This window comes from Dermacentor variabilis, chromosome 10 (genome assembly GCF_050947875.1).
Source record: "Dermacentor variabilis isolate Ectoservices chromosome 10, ASM5094787v1, whole genome shotgun sequence".
NCBI classification, from domain to species: domain Eukaryota; kingdom Metazoa; phylum Arthropoda; class Arachnida; order Ixodida; family Ixodidae; genus Dermacentor; species Dermacentor variabilis.
In genome coordinates this window covers 19,400,001-19,420,000 of record NC_134577.1, presented here as the reverse complement: position 1 = coordinate 19,420,000, position 20,000 = coordinate 19,400,001, and the positions used below count along the sequence as shown (strand labels likewise).

The 20,000-nt window shown below is 47.2% G+C and overlaps 1 protein-coding gene across 1 annotated transcript in view; it reads right to left on the bottom strand.

Moving 5' to 3' along the window:
• The window catches only part of LOC142560063 (vitellogenin-6-like), a 48,453-nt gene that overhangs the window by 19,231 nt on the left and 9,222 nt on the right, over nucleotides 1-20,000 (bottom strand). The window contains exons 7-14 of the mRNA XM_075671840.1: nucleotides 18,282-18,465; nucleotides 16,959-17,155; nucleotides 16,471-16,639; nucleotides 15,464-15,628; nucleotides 8,089-8,289; nucleotides 6,013-6,230; nucleotides 3,603-3,709; nucleotides 657-931 (exon numbers count right to left, since the gene is read on the bottom strand). Of these exons, the coding sequence (XP_075527955.1) occupies nucleotides 657-931; nucleotides 3,603-3,709; nucleotides 6,013-6,230; nucleotides 8,089-8,289; nucleotides 15,464-15,628; nucleotides 16,471-16,639; nucleotides 16,959-17,155; nucleotides 18,282-18,465 (1,516 nt within the window). The remainder of the gene's footprint in view (nucleotides 1-656; nucleotides 932-3,602; nucleotides 3,710-6,012; nucleotides 6,231-8,088; nucleotides 8,290-15,463; nucleotides 15,629-16,470; nucleotides 16,640-16,958; nucleotides 17,156-18,281; nucleotides 18,466-20,000) is intronic.

The window sequence follows — 20,000 nt, the reverse complement described above, 5'->3', positions numbered from 1 at the left end:
TTTGTATTCTATTCTTCTTTGGAGACGACGAATTGTCCTGCTGACACGACGAACTTGGCCATGTCACAACACATACAGAATCGCGTCTGTTGACACGCAGGACGACAGATCGCTATACGGGAATGCCTTTCGTGTGGCAAAAATTTTTGCCCTGACCACAGCCGGAGGTCCCAAAACACGACAAATGTTTCACCCGTGATGACAGAACTGACTATCTTTGACAACAGTCGGTGCAACGGTATAGAAATTAGCGCCGCTAGGACATATCCGACATTGTTTTGATGAGCTGGAGACAGATCACACGGAGAAATTTGTCCGCCGCTCTAAATTCAATCTCTCACATCTGATTTGAATGTTTATCTTATTTATACGTTGATTTGGCAGTTTCAAGTTGCCCTGACACCGATAAAATATTGCGTAAGACAGCAACTATGCAACTCAGCGTTACTACGCACCCGAACAGGTTCTAGTGGGGATGCTGAAGCCAGATTGTCGCTAAAGGACGCGCTTATTGGAGTAATACAGTGCTAAAGCTCTCTGGGCCTTGCAGTACCAAAGCACTCTGAAACTACCGACAGAATACTCCATTAGTTTTTGCTGACGCACCTCACATATACTAGAACATAATCAGTGTGTCAGTGCCTTAAAATACTCACAGAGTCCTCGATCTCCTTTCGTTCTTTAGCCGATGCATCACGCGGGACGCGACGACGGCCCATGAAGTTCCAAAGGTTCTTCGTGGATCCGGGCTGCGGGCCCAGCAGGTGATTGAAGAGCTTGTCCATGCCCCAGCTCTCGAACTCGAGGGTGAGCGTTTCGAAGTTGTATCCGGATTTGCAGTCCCTCAGTATGAGGAACGCGTTCCTGGGTAGGTAGCTGTCGGGCGAGCGGATCATCTCCGAGGCCGTCAAGCTACCGTAGTCATACTTGGCTGCATTGGAAAACGGCGAAAAACATCTTTCGGTCCCGTTGACAACTAATGCGTAACGCATAAATCCGTCAGGCCAGCCGTTACTAGTTCTCTGTTGGGTTAGTACGTTGCTGGTTATAAAACGGAAAAGAAAGTAATGCTTCTTAAAACCAAGTGCAAAAAAAAAATAATATAGTGGCAAGTGGGCACCCGCGCCGAAGCTGTATAAGCCGTCAGGCCTTGGTGAAATGTTTAATCGGTCTTTTAGAACTCGTACTACAGACGTGTTATTGAAAGTTATTAAATCAACGCTTTTCTTGGTGAATCCTCCTAGACTTTCCTCACCGGGGTTACTGCAGTGTTGCGTAATAGGCGTAGGCCTCGCGTCGCGTAGCACGTGCGCGCGAGATCACGTTCTCGCGAGATCACGTTCGCGCGGGAGCGCCTGCGCGTGCGTGGCAGCGTCCACGAGGCCATGCACGCAGGAATAAAATGGGAGAAAAAATAATTGTCGACCTTACCCCTGTCTTTCGCGTCATACTTTTCTCTCAGCATACATCTGTCCTCACCATTCTTCCCTCCACAAGCATAACCTTACTTCTCGTGACACCACTGCTTCGACGTTTCATCGGTGTGCACTCGCATGAATTGCGGTTTACATCTCTGCTTAGATTGGGATTGGTGTAGTGCATAAGCGTACACTTTGCGTAACGTTAAGGTTGTGACTGGTTATGGTGAATAAACATAAATGTTGCATTAGCTTACGCTTTGCATAGATTTCAATAAAGACAGTTGTATGCACCAAATTTAGTTTCCTATAGTTTAGGTAAGTGATTCACGAAAGCTCGGCTTCACATAAATTCCGACATCTACGCTGGAGCGGCAAAAGCTTCACATGTGGGGTGAATAGCAATTCAAGAGGATTCGATAGTTATCCAGCAGCACCTAAAAGAATTACAGATCTTATTGATTGGGCTCCACACACAAAAAAAGACACACAATAAGCAAAGGGCGATCGGGAAGGTGCAAACGCGGACATCGTGAATAAGTAGCTTTGACGGCACTTAAGCATAATAAGCCCGCAAATTCTAACGCTCGGTCGCATAGGTTAGCACACTTTCTCGTTAAGCAGCAGACGACGGCGCATGCGTATTTCGAGGGCCATGCCCCGCGAGGTAGACAGTGTACTGGGCCGTCGTCCGCTCTGAAGGGAACGCCCATGTTCTGTGATTTACTGACGATAGCTCAGATTTCGAAAGAAGGCTTTGAAACTAATATTCTCTAATAGGAGATGTTTAAAACATAGCAGTGATGACGTCTTTCATACTCCCGTAATCGCTTCCGCCGCATGCAGTCAGCAAAAGTGCCACACTTTTGCTGACTGCACGTGCTGTCGAGACCAGCTTGTGGTACTCTGAGGGAGCTGTGGTTGGCGAGTGGCTTAGGGCACCACCTATTAGACATCTACGTTACACGTTGTATTAATCATTTTTCGCCCCTTGATCAAAGGAATTCTGCGATTATTAAAAGATTCAACAATATACTGTCTCCCCTGAGAATGCACGACCTGTACAAGCCCTGCCGACATAATGCTGGAGCCTGAGCACAAAGATGGTGTCGCGAAAGATTGTAACAAGCACCCATGTTACCCGGTGCACTCTGTAAGGGTTTGTCAAGATTCATAGAAGATATTCTTCTAAAGTCTAAACAAATAGACTTTAGTAGAGTAGTACTGGCGGTCGTGATTACAAGGCCCTGCTGGGATGAAAGATAAGATGAATGTCAGCCGAAAGCATTTCAACTGTGATGCTGCTTGCCCCCTTTGAGCATAAGTGTGCGAGACGGTGGTTTGTCGATGTTCATTTTCAACGGGGCGCACCAAAAGTGCTATAGACGATAAACACACCTTCCGGTGTGTCCTTCGTCTTCTGTGGTATTTTTCTTGGGCTTAATACGGAATCATAAATCTCCCATACAACTCGAGGCGCAGAGTATCTCCCCAAACCGATACGTGTCAGCAGTAGGCGTAGAACACTTCCGAACACTACTGAGCGCAGAACAATACTGTAGTTTTCTCAGGCCAAACGAAATGTTAGTGACAGAGTACATTTTAAAACCAGTTCTTACTAGGAGCCTCTCTTTAACGAATCTGAAAAACTACCACGTATACGAACGAAACACTATTTCTCCGGTTTGTTCAGATAAAAGTCCTCTTTAATTCTTTGCCTAAACAGATACGTATACGTTTACTATCGCATGGAGGTTCGTTGCCTTTACTTTTCATCCTATAGTGCCGCTTGCTGCTGACATTCGAAATGCAGAACACGTTATTTTTTTCGTCATAGTTGGTGATGCAGTGTGACGTCCGACACAAACTGTCAATTTTCTAAAACAAACGACTGTGGTGACAAAATGAATAAAGGCTTAACATACTGTGACAACTGCATCGAACTTTATGTTTCGCCGATATTTGGGATATTATAGCTTGCTTTTTTTGCCTTACCTTTGAAAAAGGTAAAACCGATGTCTACGAGGGTGGACGCTGTGTCTGAGAAGGTTAAGTGTAGAAGCCTAGCAGCATTTATTCAACCGCAGAGTAGTAGCAGATATCATGAAGTTTAAAATTATCCATTGAAATTGTCAGTGGTTCTGCGGAAAGCAACAGCTTTTTGACATGCCCAAGTAAACTTACGGTTGTATGTGGAGGAGATGATAAGGTGTGATGAAGCCCTGTCTATGGGCCTCCTGAACCTAGCGTCGTGGTCCCATTCTGGCAGCACGTAGCGCATCTTCTGGGCACTGCACAAAAGAAATACCACGAAATATTGAATTTAACGTGTGTTCTTTCAAGTCTGGAGTCATTAGGGGGTATATAAATGCAAAATGTGGGCATGTTATCTTAATTTGACAGCTCAATATTGGGAGTGTCTCGATCGTGGAGGGTCCTGAAACACAGGTACACGTCGACGTTTACTTTACAATCACTTGTCAAAACGTGACAGTACAACGAGAGTACGACAACTCTTTCACCTAAAGCTGTAAGATACAAAATCAGGCGTCAATAAATGAGCGTGAAGCAAACCACGCGGGGATATTTATTTATTTATTTTATTTATTTATTCATTTATTTATTTATATACTACTGCGGACTCATGGTCCAAGCATTGGGGTCGATACAAATACAAAATAAATAGCAGCGAAAAAAAAGCAACAACAATACCGGTTGGCTTACACAATGAGGGCTCTATGTAAACTAGAACAAGTGCACCATAATCAGTGTGTCTTACGTAGAGGTGTGCGGATATCAAAACCTTACAACAAGAATCGACTATAAATATTCAGCTTTGAATATCAAATCCAATATTAGATAAGTGCACAAGGACTTGTGTATGGTTTAGTTTCTTGACTATAACATGTTGGAACATCGCAAATATGTTGCCAGCAGCAAAAACGGCACTATTAAGTCTTCAAATTATGAGTTTATTACTGTGATTGCCTGTTAAAACGAAAAAAAAAGAGAATGGAGTAATTCACATCGTCTTGTCTCACCAACCTATGGAATATTGTGCAACCCTCAAATGCCTACCAACTCAGAGGCATTTAATTCTGTCCCAGTTATTATTCGGCATATTTACTCTCAAGCAATAAGTTCAAGAGCGCGGGTAAGACTGAAAGAGTACTGACAAATCAGCGAGGCAAAAGCTGCGTATCTGCTGTGATGCACCCGATCATCGTGATTTGCTAAACTTCGGGTAAGTACGCGCTCAGTTGCGTATCGCAGTAACGTATCGACTGTTGCTCTGCACGATATAATATTACAACGGGAGCATGATTGATGGTTTGTATGGGTGCGCGGTGGGCAGCTGACACGCCTGCACACAGACGCCGCGCGGATGGACACCGCTGTAGTGCGTCGGCATAGTGTAACTACACTCCCTAGAGAAACATTGTTATTGCAATTGGATTCCTTTCCACAATGCGCCATTCTGTTCCGTTCAACCAATCTGCGCACTCGCTGTTCGTAAACTCCCCTGCCACCAATGCATTGGCTTTTTAGCACTGCTTTCTCGTGTGGCGGCGGAGCTTACACTACACTCTAAGTTCCACCGCGACAAAATAGCCTGCTAAATAGTACGAAATTTGGCACAGATTTGCAAGTTAGTTAGACACAAGTGCTAGCAATCGCGCATGCTTTGTCAAGGCAACAAGTATAACCGACCTGTTTCGAGTATTCTCATCATATCAAAATTCCGAAAATCCTCGAATACGTTAATTTTCGAATCCAATACGAGAATTAATTGATCAATACTCGATTGAGGGTCATTCAAAAATTGTCGAAACTTCTTAAGCGAGAGGTCGTGCGTCTTCTTCCGAGCAGTCCATCTAAGTGTTTATGCTGCACACCTTTCATGCAATCACAATAAATCTTGGCACCGCAGTCGGAGAGTTACATTCATAAAATTCGTCATATGCTCGTGTTGAGTCCACACCAGAGTGAAAGTCCCGGTGCCTCCTATTACCCAAGTTCGTGTTAACCGCCTATCCGGCAGCATACGAACTATGGTTCTGCCTCGTTCTAGTTTTACCCTTCACTGTAATGAAGACAAGATTGACTATTCTCGTTTTTTTGACGAAACCAAAGTGTATCTTTTCGTCTTTTAACGTTATATATGTATCATCTTCTGGCTCGTCGCTCACTGCGTGGTCCTTGACCTATGTTAAGGTTTCTTGGTGGTATTTCAACTTTCGCCCGCATATATTAGTAATGAATCAATCATTTTATTCATGTATCAGCGTATGTGAAAGAGTGAAGAGCAATTTAATGGCAAGATTACCGAAGCTCTCTCTAAGCTGGCGTCCACAACTTGATAGTGTCGGCCAAATGGGCTGCACAAGCGGCATTCGCACTTGTAGACTAGTCTAGATGCACAAATAAAGGGTACGGAAGAGCAGGCCTCCAAATAGGCAAGTAAAAACGAGAACAACGCCTTCTTCTGTTGATTCTTGTGTATGTGTTTGCACGTCTGCCCTGCCGAATAATGACTTATAACGTTCGTTCGTTCTAAAGACAAGATTTATCTTCAGTTCGCCGAGTGACTCACAGTTCTCGATGACAGGGGTACTTAGACTTGGCCATGGAACGGAATGCACTCGACACGAACGCCACCAATTGGTCGCTGGGCTCCGTGACCATTTCGCGAGCAATGTGACGCAGTAGGTAGAGGTCTGGGCCACTGAACAAGATGACGAGGAAAGAGACGACACGGATCGCGCTCGGCTCGCTCGTGTTGTAGAACACGGGCAAGGCGATAGAGCGAGCCTGCGAGGAAGCAAGGGAAATTTGTGGTTGCGAAAAAGCTTTTTCTTTTCTTTCATTTTTTCATTGGACAGCCGTGGGCACGGAAAGTTTGAAAAATGTGATATATGCTGCCTCGTAATCGGAGACGCGAAAATCAAATAAAAAATCAGGAAACGTCCGACCAATTGGACCTTTCCACATATGCTCTGGATGTATATCGCCGTGGCTAGAAGCAAAAACAATTGACGTTCAGACTTTATTTTCCACTTGGAACACCTCCTGCCACAAATCAATCACAAAGTTCACGCTGTCTGAAGTGTCGTGTGAAAATATGTGCTGGTTTATTAACCATTGTTAGCATAACGACAATATCGGGGCAGGTGTATTGACCAAGAAATATTTTGAAGCAGTAGTCACGTTGAAAAAATATAGCCGAAGTAGTCGTGAGGCTACGCTAAGGCATGTTAGAATAGAATAGAACTTTACTTGAAATGCACACACTCCAGGAAGAAGGTCGAAAGGCACAATGCCCCAATGAGGGCCTTCTTCCCCATGGTAGGCATGTTGCATTCGAGGGGTTACAAAAAAAAAAGAAAGCTCAATGGCCTTCCATTCTGTGAAGAAGGATGACCAGCTAAGTATGTGGACCCCTTAATGGCGAACTGCACCTCCGCCGCGGGTCGGCCAGGCGTTGCAATATCTTTGGGATCGGCGCACCTATGGGTAGGGTTTAACGCCTGCTTACCCCCGCCGCGGATCGGCCCGGTATTGCACTATATTCGGGATCGGGCCACCCATGGGGAGTGCTTAACGCCTGCTTCCCCATCACCGTGGGTCGGCCTGGTATTGGACTATCTTCGGGATCTGCCCAGGTGGGGGGAATTTTCTTTCTACACACGGACACAATCCTGGGGGAACAAGACTTTAACAGCTTCGCTGTAAATCAATAAATACATAAGCAGCGTAGCACAGGCGTCAACACCTGCTGGCATAATAACAAAACAGAAATTTGTGGCTAAAGAAAAGAAAAGCTGCAAGCCACTCCCATGCTAGATATCCGAGGGAGTATGAAAACATCTGACATAGGAGAAAAAAAAGTCAGAAGAGCTGCATAACAGAGTATAAGGGGCATTAGCTAAAGCTTTGGCTAGAAAACCACAAGGTATAACGCCACAAGGGGTATAAACAAAAATAAACAGCCTCCTTCACGCAGCACATGCACCCACCAAGGGACAAGCCCGATGATGTTGCAAACCATGACAAGCACAATCTTGATATAAATGTCCATAAAACATGTCAATGAAGTGGTACCTTTAGCTGATTTAGTTGAGGACGGTTGCAGGAAATCAGACAGATCTCATTTAGTCAGGTTGTAGTCGTTTCTTTCTGCCTGTTATCTGCAACTTAATACCGTGTCTACTCTGTAAATCGTAATAATATTGATGTTTTAATGTCCCATTCTTCCGGATCAACGTCGACTTCGTTGGCTTCTTAACGTATAAGCCGCGCTATCGGCTTGCCGACAGTGGTAAAGTGAACGTACAAGGCCAAGCACTCGACAAAACAATATTGTCGACTGTGTAGGTGACGTTATGAGAGTCTGCAGTACCGGGCGCTGATTAAGCTGTAGAAAAATCAACCAAATATGCGGAAGTACTGAGAAATATATGCAACAATGTCAGTGCAGTGGTGTAGGAACGCATTTCGTATAGAAAAGCCTGATACCATTGGCTGGAAAGGACTCGGTTTTTGTCTAGTGCTAAGTGTTGTAAGAACAATCTACCACACGTCTATGCTCATTTTGTGGGGTTTCGTAAAGCATGCAGAGCGGGCGTCTCCGCCGCAGCGCACGCACTGAGGAAGCTGAGTAAATGCTTACCAGTGCAGGGTGTAACTTGGAGGCCTGCTTCAGCGCAAACAGGGCAGCCGTCCTCTTGGGCCCACTCGCGTGCCACTTGGGAGCGATGAAACGCTCCAGGTAGCGCAGTGCTTTCCGCGTGCCCAGGTTACGGGCCACACGCATAAAGACGGTGCTCTCGAAATCGGGCTCGTTGTGTGTGTCTGCCGGCGTCACGGAGTACTGCGCGGAAGGGACCAGATGATGGTTACGCCAACTGAGGGCTCAGAACAATCAACCAAGGTGTAGGAACTAAAGGAAAGGTGGGTCGCCGCTTATATTGGTGCAGCTTTGTGGCGCAAGCAACAAGCAAGGTCTTGTCGCAAAATTACGCACGAAACACCAGTGCTATTTTCCGCAAATCCGTCGTGGAGGATAGAGCATGTGAGATGGAGAGAGAGAATAAACATCTTTGTTACATAAATCAAGCTTTGGAGAGGCATCCCCATTCCAAAATGCCTTGAGCTCGGGCCACGTCCTGGGCCCTCGCAATCAGCCGTTGCTGAACCTCTAGATCGGAGCTGGCCAAGCCTCTCTCCCAAAGCTCGTTGGTTTTCGAGCATACGACGTCAGCTTTAGGATTGTCACTAGGTGGTGCACAAGGCGAGCCAATTGTTTCAGAGGTGTAGGTGTCGCTAAAAAGTCAAACATGAGCCCAGTTCCCTTTTTTTTTTGCAGCTAATAAAACAGCACAACACTTGTTAGTGGCACACACAAATACACGTAGCACATTTGAAATCCCGGCGCTTGCCAGAGGCTCAGAAAATATTTCCCCGGACATGGCACGCAGTCAAACTTGTATTTTAAGCATGGACATACGCATTAATTGTGTTGATGCAGCATGTGCCATTAAATCGCTTACTAAAAATTTCCTGACTCATTATACTAAAATGAAGGTTTACGAGAGAGCTACTCAGAGATTACACGCTCTGTCACCGTCACATTTCTCCGCGCGTAGGAGAAAGCTGCCGGGGTGTAAGGGAGCATGGCGCGGGCGCTTGCCTGTGGCTTTGTGCGCGCTACAAAGCGTGGGCTACATGGAAGGAAAAAAAGAAATCACCGACGGTTACGATGCTTCCTAAAGCGAAATTTGAGCGCAGCTCTATACGTGTTTTCATTTCGCGATATACTGGCTGGCGCGGACAACCCGTCTCGCGCGGCACATTGCAAACGGAGCGAAGTGTGGCGCCACTGCCCCGCTAATCAAGAGATCGCGAGAGGCAGCGCGTGGGTGCGATTCACAGCAGCCGCCGCAGACAGACGTCCGCTCGTGCGTCGCTCTGTTTTCATATATGGTGTCAGTGAGTGCGCTCACCGCATGCAATCGATGAACAGACGACGGCGCTCAGCTCTGGCGCCATCTCGTAGCGGTCGTCACCGCAGAGCCCGTCTTGCGCGGCGCTACGCTTTTCTTCTGGTGCTTTAACCATACCCTCCTCTTCCACTTTCCTCCTAGCACTCTCTTCGCTATCGCCCTCTTTCATCCCCCGCAGCGCTCCGCGTTCGCACTTTTATCCTTCGTTTTGCTCGTTCGCTCGGTTACGCCGAGGGACGCCGACGCTAAACTGCAGGAACGGGTGCCTAAGAGATGTGACCTAAAAAAAAAAACGGCGTCAAAGCGATCAACTTCGTCTGGCGGCGAATGACCGGCGTCGAAACATTTGACGCCTGACGTTGGCCTGGCTCCACCGAAAAACGTTCCCCGGCAGAAGTTCATCGGCCGACACGAGCCAATCAGCGCGCTGCTGGCGCAGATCCGTCTGCTTGCAATTACGGACGGCTGCTAGGGGATACACTGAGCGCAAGTTCGTGATTACCACCCATATACACGCTTCTTGTGGCACTTGTAGCAGCGACCGCAGAGAGAGATCATTCGAAAAACTAAGCTTTGTTGTGTACATTCTGCCTAGTATCGCTGGCGAAAGATATCTTGACATTTGAAGAAAAAAAAATTAGGGGGTCGCTTAAGCTTCGCCTTTAAGAGTTCAACGCGACAGCATTCAAAAATCGCTGACTGCTAATCACGCTTCCCGGCAACTCAAGCGTATGTAGCCGTAATATTTACCGGAAAACGTTGGCCGCGAACCCTATGCTCGAAGGCGAGCTTTGTGGTGGAACCATGGGCTCTTGCCCCAAGAGACTGGCGCGCCGGCGCGCGCAAATGGCGGAGGCCGTGGCCACCTTATGAATGGTAGAAGCGCTGGAAAAGGGGTTTATTTGTGCTTTTGCATAACCGAATTATGTTTACGCATATAGTCAAATTACAATCCGACGCTATCGTGTCTGTATGTTGTGTCTTTATAAGTTGTACTTTACGATTTTTCAACGTATTTGAGTTGAGAAATTCAACTCGTTCACAAATTTCCTTGCACCACCTGGAGAACCTGGGTGTGAGTGGCTCTAAAATCTTTTTGCTGAAATGACGTCAGACGCAGGATTTTCTGTGACACGGGCACCTTAACGCTGTCACATTAAAAAGCGTTGCAAATGTACATCGACATACCTTTCAACGTGTGGAAACGTCCAGCGAAAAACTTTTGTGACGTTTCACTTCGTGAACGCAGGTTACGCGGAAGCGTATGGGCGCCGGGAACATGTACAGTGAGCACCACGGCGTAGAAGCACAAACCGAAAGTCCGCGAACGTGGTCGCGGACACTACATTGATCTCGACGGTCCGACGCTTGTTGCGCCACAGGGAAAGTGCAAGTTCTATACTCCGTTCCATACATAACAGTCAACGCCGTGGAGGATAGAGAGACTTGCCGAGGCTTCGTTCGGACTTGCATCTAGTTCGATGTTTTTCGACTGCAATTGTGCGCAACTGTTCTTCATGCAGTATTGAGTGAAACAAGTTTTAATACTTACAAACACGTTGTTGGTGTGCGGTTGCTAATGCGTTGTTTTAGATCCCTTTTATTTTTTGTTGTTCTTATCGTGTTTTTTATTTGCAGTCGCGAGGAGCCTCAGATGAATGCTCGGGCGAGTGAACGCTGCCGGGGCGCAGCGCAGCACAGACAGAACGCTCTGAGTGATAACTTTACTTGACCCAACACCTTGCATACCTTCCGCAGCGTTGATTGATATGCACGGAATGGAGTGTAGACATGCGAATAGACGCCGCAAACGTGCGCTGCGACCTCCGCAGCGTGGAAGCACAAACAGAATGGGCGCTAGCGCGTTTGCTACGGTTGCTAATTGCTCTCGACGGCGCTGGGTCCTGCTGCCTAAAGGGCTGCAGACGATAGCGCCTCTTCCTCTTCACAATCACAGACTCTCTCTTTCTCTGGATGGATGGATGGATGGATGGATGGATGGATGGATGGATGGATGGATGTTATGGGCGTCCCGTTTGGAACCGGGTGGTGGCTTGCGCCACCCAGCTCTTGCTATTATACTGCTTAATTTCCTACCTAGGTTAAAAAAGGGGGAAAAAAACGCTATGAACTCCCACAAACAAATTTTCTGATCCCCTATTGCGAATTTGTTTTTTTAAGCCTTCATTTTTGGTCGTTTCCCTACTTTTCTTCCACCAATCTTCTAATTACTTCTTACTAATCTTTATTGCGGACATGTTTACTTTTCCACTGCTCTCGCTCAACGCAAGGGCTTCAAGGAGACCAGTGGTGCCTAAATCGACTGCTGGGCAGACGTCTTCACATTCTAATAAAACATGCTCCATCGTTTCCCTAGCTTTACCGCGGCAAGCACATGCTTCTTCTTCCTTCTTATATGTCGCTTTATAGGTGCGTGTTTTAAGGCATCCCGATCTCGCTTCGAAAAGTAATGAGCTTCCCTTTGAGTTATCATTAATTGTTTCTTTTCTGATTTCGTTTTTTTCCTCTTAAGTAGTTACTCATGGCAGGTTTCTTTTCCATTGCCGCCACCAATAAGATTATTTCAGCCTCTCTGACTTTCCGCTTGACCTTCTTTGTTGCTGTGTTGCTCCCCCCCCCCCCCCCTACAGGCCGCATACTTGCTGGTAAGCTTCCTAGTTCTTTCCCTCCACTGTCATCCAGTCTATTTACGGATGCGAAGATCTTTAAAGCCTGGCCTCACAGCTCATTGGCCCAGAAAGCAGTTCGAGCGCTTCTTCGCTACCTGAGGGCAACAGACTTTAGTGCCCGACTATAGACATCCTACACCTAAGTTCTCTCTCTCCCTCTTTCACTCCCCATTCCCCTCCCCACGTGTAGGGTAGCAAACTGGACTCAGTCTGGTTAACCTCCCTGCCTTTCCGTCTTTCCTTCTCTCTCTCTCTCTCCTCCACTGTGAATCAATGTTTTTCCTGTACAGATACCTGAACACTCTCCCAGCCCATTTACTTTCTTCTATATTCCTCAGTCGTTCTTCATAATCAGTTTTACTGCGCGCTGCCCTCACTTCAAGACTAGTCCAGCCCATATCACCCTGCACAGCTTCATTTGTAGTCTTCCCGTGAGCGCCCGATGCGAGGTGTCCCACTGACCTTTGGTTCCCCTCAAGTCCTGCTTGTACCCCTGATTTAAAGCAAACAACCGCATTTGCAAACGTAAGTCCTGGAACCATCAAACCTTTCCACATACCTCGGAGCACCTCGTACCTAATGTACCCCCATAGCGCTGTGTGCTTTATTATGGTTGCGGCATCGCTAGCTTTGGTATAGAGGTGATAACGCTTGCGTTTCCTGCTGATGGCTACAAAAAAATCTTATGAGCATAATGCAGAGACATTTGTAAACGAACGTATTAGATAGTTACGGGTTATCAGGCTATTATTCATCCAAAAAACACCGGGAACAGCTACCTTGTAGTTCGTACATTTCATACACGCCCGGAGCAACACGGACGACGCCTAGCGGCGACAAACGCAGCATGTGGTTCCACCTGGCAGAGTTCCTGGTGCTGTGCCAGAAACGCTTTCGCTCGTCCCCTTTAGCACGCACCATGCAGAAATAGGCGAAGTCTGTCGTAGATGGCATCACCGCGCGCAGTGGCATAGCCAGAAACCTTTTTTCGGGAGGAGCACCCACTCGAACCAAGTATGGGCAGAGGGGGGAAAGGAGCAAGCTTGGATGGCCGCATATAAACACAGAAACTTCAGGGAGGACACGTGCCCGGTGTGCCACCCTTGACTACGCCACTGACCGTGGGTTATCGCTCAAGAGTATTACCCCTGAGCGCGACCTACCTTTGCTTTTTTCTGACGCCATCGCAGCTGATGACCGCAAGGCCCAAGTTAAGGTAAGCTTTCGTCAACGAAACCCGCTGCGCGTTTCTTATCGTTGTGCCCAGTGTTACCTTGTCGTCTCGTCGAAGCTTCTCTCGCATCGATTCGCACAGTGCCAGGGATCTGCAATTTTTTAGAGCGCAGCTCTTTGGCGTCCGTTCCTGGGTTTCGCGTCGTCGTCGGCGTTGTCGTCGGCCTCGTAACCAGCTCCGCCCCCCTTTCATCCCCCCAGCGCTAGCAGCGACCGACTGATACCGCTGGATGCCGCTGACGCCGCTAGAGAGTCAAGATAACGTGACTGCATAGAACACCGTCGCCGCCATGCAGAAAGAGGAGGAAAGGGTCCCCCCCCACTGTTCTTGTGTGGCGGATAGGGTGCTCTTCAGTTGCCGACGCGCCGGTTATTTCACGTAGGCCCCGGCACGTCGACGAATACGTGACCACCTTCCCACGGCTAGACCTGGTTCTTAGCGCTGCGGAAGCGAGGGTATCATATTGTTTGTGTCGGCATCGGCGGCGTTGTCCCTGAAACCAACTCCGCAGCTGGGGTTGACTCACTATCGGCGTCAGCGGCATCAGTCAGTCGCTGCTATCTCTTCCCTCCTCCCTTTATCGTGTTGTCCGCTTGCTGCGCGCGCTTCTGCCCCCATCGTTTGCCGCTGGGTGTACACGCCGCCCCCCTCCCCCCTCTTCCTGCGAGTCTCCGGTTGTCAAAGCGCCGGCTCGAACTTAATTCCTTTCTTCGCTCCTCCTCCAATGCAACCCCTGTGCGGTGGCAATCAGAGAGCCAGATTGGTGGCGGCGGATCTGTATATGTGCACCGCCCGAGCCGAAATTGCCGCTGCCGTTCGCCCTGTGCGGTGGCAATCAGAGAGCCAGATCGGTGGCGGCTTGACATAAAGACAAACAGCAATTTCCTAACACTTATGCGGGAGAACATCCCGTTCCTCTCGCTCGTAACGCGTCCCACGGCTGTGACAACCTCGCGAGGCACTTGTATAGATCTCGTCTTTGAGAATCAAGCATTGGTGTACCAAGTCGAACATATATCAATCTATTTCTCCGACCACAAAGCTTCCTTCATGACTGTCAAGAACTGTTAGTGGAGTCTTTGTTAAAGGAATACGTGTGAAAAATAAAAAAAAATTCTGTGATAGCGCATACATGTGTTGCTCGATTTCTTTGCCTCAATCTATCGAAAAGGTGAAACAGCTTATTTGCTGCGCTCAAATTTCGCATTAGGAAGTAACGTAATCGTCGGTAATTTTTTCTCAGTTTATATCACGCATTGACGTCTATCGTTACTAACACGGGGGTTTAGACTAGGGGTCTAGAGCTCAGGGTACCCTACCAAGCGACCTCTTTACCTTGGCAGTCTGCCCCGCCGGGCAGGTGCTTAGGAATAGGTTCTCGGCTTGCGTTAACGTTACGCGATTGCCGCGTCCTCCGGGCTCGCGGAAAGAAAAGGAAAACACGATGCCTGAGATAAAAAAAAAAGATGTGTGGAAAAAGAAAATTCGTAATATTTTACGGGATGGAAAGTATACGAGAGAGTTTATTATTTTCCCTGCTTATTATTTTCCCTGTCTATTATTTTCATTGTTTTTGTCGCCACCAGTGAGAATGACATTGCAAAGGTGGTTTCACGTGCATGGAGCACCCGCGCTATTTTAGAACTTTAGCCTTAGGGTCGTGCGAAAACACAAACCCAAGGATACCGTTTCTGTTCCGCACAAGCGCTGTGGAGGGATGCTAATCGTTAGGTGCCGCCTCTCTTTGGGGGCCCCCTATTCTGAAACAGACATTTATTGTATTACCAAATACAAGTCATTATCATCTGCACTTCACTGCCTTTCGAACCATACGACCTGCTTCGTTAACCTGGCTAGTATACAGCCCCACTACAATGCTTACCTACAATACTTGCGAATTTCGTAAGTAAAGGCCATTCCACCCGAACTTTGGGAATGGCTCTAAATCAAGCACGTTTTACTGCAATGTAACTCGACATGCATCACGACAAAGAAAAATTACATTGTGGCACCCTACCGTGTGAGAATCGAGACTGATGTTTGAACGACAATCTAAAGGATAGTGTGTTGACCCCCCAAGATGGTATGTGAAATGCGCAGATGGGCCTATAAGCTCACGTTGAAGATCCGTGAGACGATCTCGGGGCTGCAGGTGCCTTGGTCCTCCCCATGGTCATCGCGTGCGTGCTTGCATCCCTGGCCCCCTGCGACTGCGCTGGCGGCCAATTTGCAGGCACTCCAAGCTCCTCGGTTGCTCTTGACGGCCTCCGATTTGCACGAGCCCTGCGCAGTGGCCGTGGTGTTTGCGGTTGTTGTTAGTGTTTCAGGTTTCTGTCAGCACGAAAATGTTGCTCCCGAAATTATGTCCGCCTGCGTCAATCTGACAAACTTGAACACTTGAACAAACACGGATCTCCAGAAAATATAACTCTGAACATACGAGCCATCGAGAGGACATGTATAGGCTAACTTCCTTGAATAGAGCACGGACTAAGCGTGAACATTACCCTGCGGGAAGGAACGAGCCTATCACGTTCTTTTGTGTTGCATTATTTTGTAGCATTCGGTTGTTCAAGGAACCGCCAAATATGGGTCACGCTAAGAAAATGCCAAATAATGCTTTGATATAACTTAAGTCTGTGCAGAAACTTCTGGGGAAACAAGAGACCTGCGGATTTTGAAGTACCTTTTACCGCTTTGACCTAATGGTGGAGCTTATTCTGAAACTCTCGTCGTCTTCCTAATCGAATTGGTGCATTTTGTGCAGAAGTTTAACTGAAATTTCCTATAGCTGCTCACAAATATATTGAACAGCATTTGTTCCCATAGTAACGACGGCGCTGCGTTCGAACATGTGTCCTCGTATACAGCAACATGACACCGTAGGGATGCACGTACCTAAGTAAAAGAAAAGTTCTTCGCTCCAATATTCGGCTGGTATAATTCAACAGTAAGCTGTGCAAGAGTACCGAATACATAAAGACACCGGATCAATCAAACGTTCCGATGGTTCAACTCTAACTTTTGCTCCAGGCTCGAATCGACAACTTATTTTCCATGAGCATGCCGGTAAATTTCATGCAGTGCTCGCTATATGAAGGCGCTTAGCGCGAAAATACACTCACGGCGATCTCGTGTATTATTGCGCTGCTGACTTCCTTCAGGCTCAGGTGGAGTTTCTCGTAAAACCGCTGGGCGTCCAGTGGGGTCAGCTCGTTATTCTTGATCAGGGTCAGTCCAAAGGTGACGTGAGGGTTCATGCCGACGGCGGCGAGGAGATCCAAGAATGTGTGACTGCGAGACGCGATGGAGGCAGGATAGGCTCACGTCATCTTGTGCCCTCAGCTCATGTTAGCCCAGCGTTCAGAAATTAATGCTAATTAACAAGAAAACGAGACCATTTCCGTCGGCGCAAGCTTTCTGGAAGTGCCCGCTTGAGATTATCATCTAAGGGGGATATTTTTTTGTTGTCCGCCCGGCGTTGGGTATCATGTCCTGCAATTGCGTTATCGTGTCCGGACTCTCTATTAAATAATTAGACTTTCGTAGTTGAAACACACGTTATACGTATTCCGTGTGTTTTATATAAGCAGGGTATGACGGGGTTACTTACAGGATGCTGACTTGGAGTTCCTCAGATGCAGAGCGCACGTGGTGCTGGTATATATCGTTGATTTCGTCGTAGTCGAAGCTGCTGAAAGAGCGGAACAGGGTGATGAACAACTGGCTTCCGCTTGCTTTGTTGTCGATCTCCTTGATATCATCGTCCGTATACTCCAGTTCCGCCAGCTTGTTCAAGCCTTCCGCGAACTGCAATTGGAGAAACGATTATAAGGATTCGTGTGAGTTTAATCTTTACTCTAATAACCCTTCCTTTTTTTCAGAAATTAGAAAACGTGCCACATTATGGGGAGGCACAGTTGACCAGTTAAGCAGCACTCTACAAACCACAACCGCCTTTTAACACGATTTATATTCCTTGTCCTGCTGGGAGCTCATGACTTGAGAGGCTTCTTTTTGTTGAGATCAAAATAGCTGTGGTTTGATGGCGAGTGCTACCCCTTTTCGTATTAAGTAATATCCAAATAAATCAGAAGCTCATCTGTAGACAATACGGTTAAAGTTACTGTAGAAAAGTTTCCATTGAAACAATATCATCGGATGCCTGGCACATGCCTCTTTGTTCCATACGGACAATGTCAGAAGCAACATTTCTGACAATTCGAGATACAAATACAGAGATCAATGCAACAATATTAATGGTGTGCTTGCAAGCTCAGTCATTGGGAAACTAAGGTCGAAGCCCTGTTTATGATAAAAATGAACAGCTCCGAGTATGAGCTGTTTATGAGCTCACCAATGGCTAAACTAAGTGAGGAGCCCTTTACATTTTTCAAAGCTATAGTTGACTTAACTGATTGTTTCGACTGAACTTTGATGTGTCATTGATAGACCCAAATGAAAGACCGATTCATAACCGCATCGAAACGCCCACTGAGGAAAAAGAATTCGCGCTAGAAATCAGGCGCTAAATTAAGAAAATGTAAAACAGAACAAACCTAAAATCTAGCTTAAGTACGCACGGATAACCTGAACGCATGTAGAAAATCAGACGGTTGCCTTTTTCTGGCGAAATGTGCATCGTTTAGTAAGAGGAACTGAACCAGTCGACCTCATGCGGGAGTTTTTTCAAACCCAAAGGAGAATAATATACGTCTCCAATTGGAATATTCGAAGCGGATTGATGTTTTTCAGCCGTCCCTACAGATAAAGTTACTGTGCGTTCGAGCACCCTCTGTCTTTCTCCACTTGAAAGTGAGGGCTTCATGCCTATGCTTTATGACGATCGCTTTGATTCTACGCGGACCGTGTTCTGCCATTCTCGCGGCGTCATTCGAGAGCACTATAAGTCGCCATAAGTTTAAGGCGAGCTCACTTTTTCCTTGTTGGCGTGAAGCTCGTAGTTCTTAGAAGGAGCATTGGGGTTCTTGAGCTCGTCGTGGGTCTTTAGGTCACCAGTCGTGGCGAACTCCTGGAGCAGAGAGCGCTCCTTCTCGACGTCCTCGGCGAGCGTGGTCTGCGTGGTGGCGTCGTGCTCTTGCAGAAGGTCCAGTGTGCGACTGCAGATGTTCGTGGCCAGTGAGAACGTGGCGCAGTGGAGCGACAAATACGCGAAACACTTACTTTTCACAGCCACACTGGCGAAAGAATCACATTTAATGTAAAGCTAAGAACTTGGCATGCACACGTGGCCAGGAAATCGAGACAGCACTTGTGCTGTAGTTTTGTTAAAGAGAAAATGGGGCTTTAACATATATAACCAAACAATTATATCCTGTATTTTGCAGCGTCGCAGTCATTAATATCACTAAACGGCAATCAATAGGTAACAAATTTGTCTCTTAACAAAGTAATCTATTGATAACGATGACAATGTGATGCTTGTGCTGTATGCACGCACAAAGCCGAAGTTGCTGATCACTTGTAATGCAGTGTTAAGTAACGCGTGGCGTTTCGCATTTCTGGTTAGGTATGTCTACTGTGTATGTCGTTCCTTCGTTAAAACATGTCTCTATGCTAGCGGCAATTGGCTCAAGCGAAGGGTGAAAGCTCCAGCATGGTTTTCACGGGAGATGAGCTTGCTGCGAAATTACATCATACCAGCGCTTATTTTGTTTCGCTTTACATTACACTGGTTGAAGAGATACGCTTCTTGAACAATTGCCCGAGTTGGCGAGTAAAGCTGGTTGAGGAGATTATTTGTCTAAATGTTACGTTGGTGAATGACTCGTCGATCACTTAGGCTGAGAGAAGGCTTACATTGCAGGAAGTCTTACTCTGGGGGATGACATGCAGGATGCCGCAAGAGGTTGGCATGCACTGAGAACGAGGTTCCCTGTGGTAAAGCGGCCTCTTATTTCAAAGTTATTTATTCAAATAGTGCTGGCTGCGTGTAACAGAACCCATGGCAACCTCTGTTTTACAGCGATACTCTTAAGAGGAGTTTCGCGCCGGCGTGTTCGCTATCAATAAGCAACGCAACCTGCTTTCTTGTTTTTTCAAGGCGGAATTATGAATCCTTATGAAATAAAGTTTATGTTGTGCGCACATCACGAATAAACAGAGCCTTTTGTTTAGGCCAGCAATCCATGTTTTCTCTCACGTCTTGTTTTTGCGGCCCCGCTAACTGGGAGTTTGTGTACGGACTTCGAGCTACGGCACAAGCTTGGCGCGTTCGTGTCGCTGAGGATAAGCTAGTCGAGCTGACCGCTTCGTACGTGGCGACGTAAGTAAACGTTTTGTTACTCGTTACGACGTTGCCTCGTCGCTGCCTGGGCCCCTCCGCGCGGCTGGTCAAGCTCCAGACCACTAGGGAAATGCTACCTCTACGGTCGAGGGTGCCGGTCCATAACAGAACGCGCAGCCGGCGACGGGGTAGCGAACTTTCGTACCACTTTCTACGCACATGCTTTTGAAAGCACTGTTGGCGTGCGTATGAAGGTTTCACAGGTTAGTGATGAACTTCGATGGGAGCGAAATGCAAAAAAGCCCGTGTCGCGTGCATTGGGGGCTCGTTAAAGATCCCCTGGTGGTAAAAATTAATTCATAGTCCCCCACTACGACGTACCTCATAATCAAATCGTGGTCTTGGCAC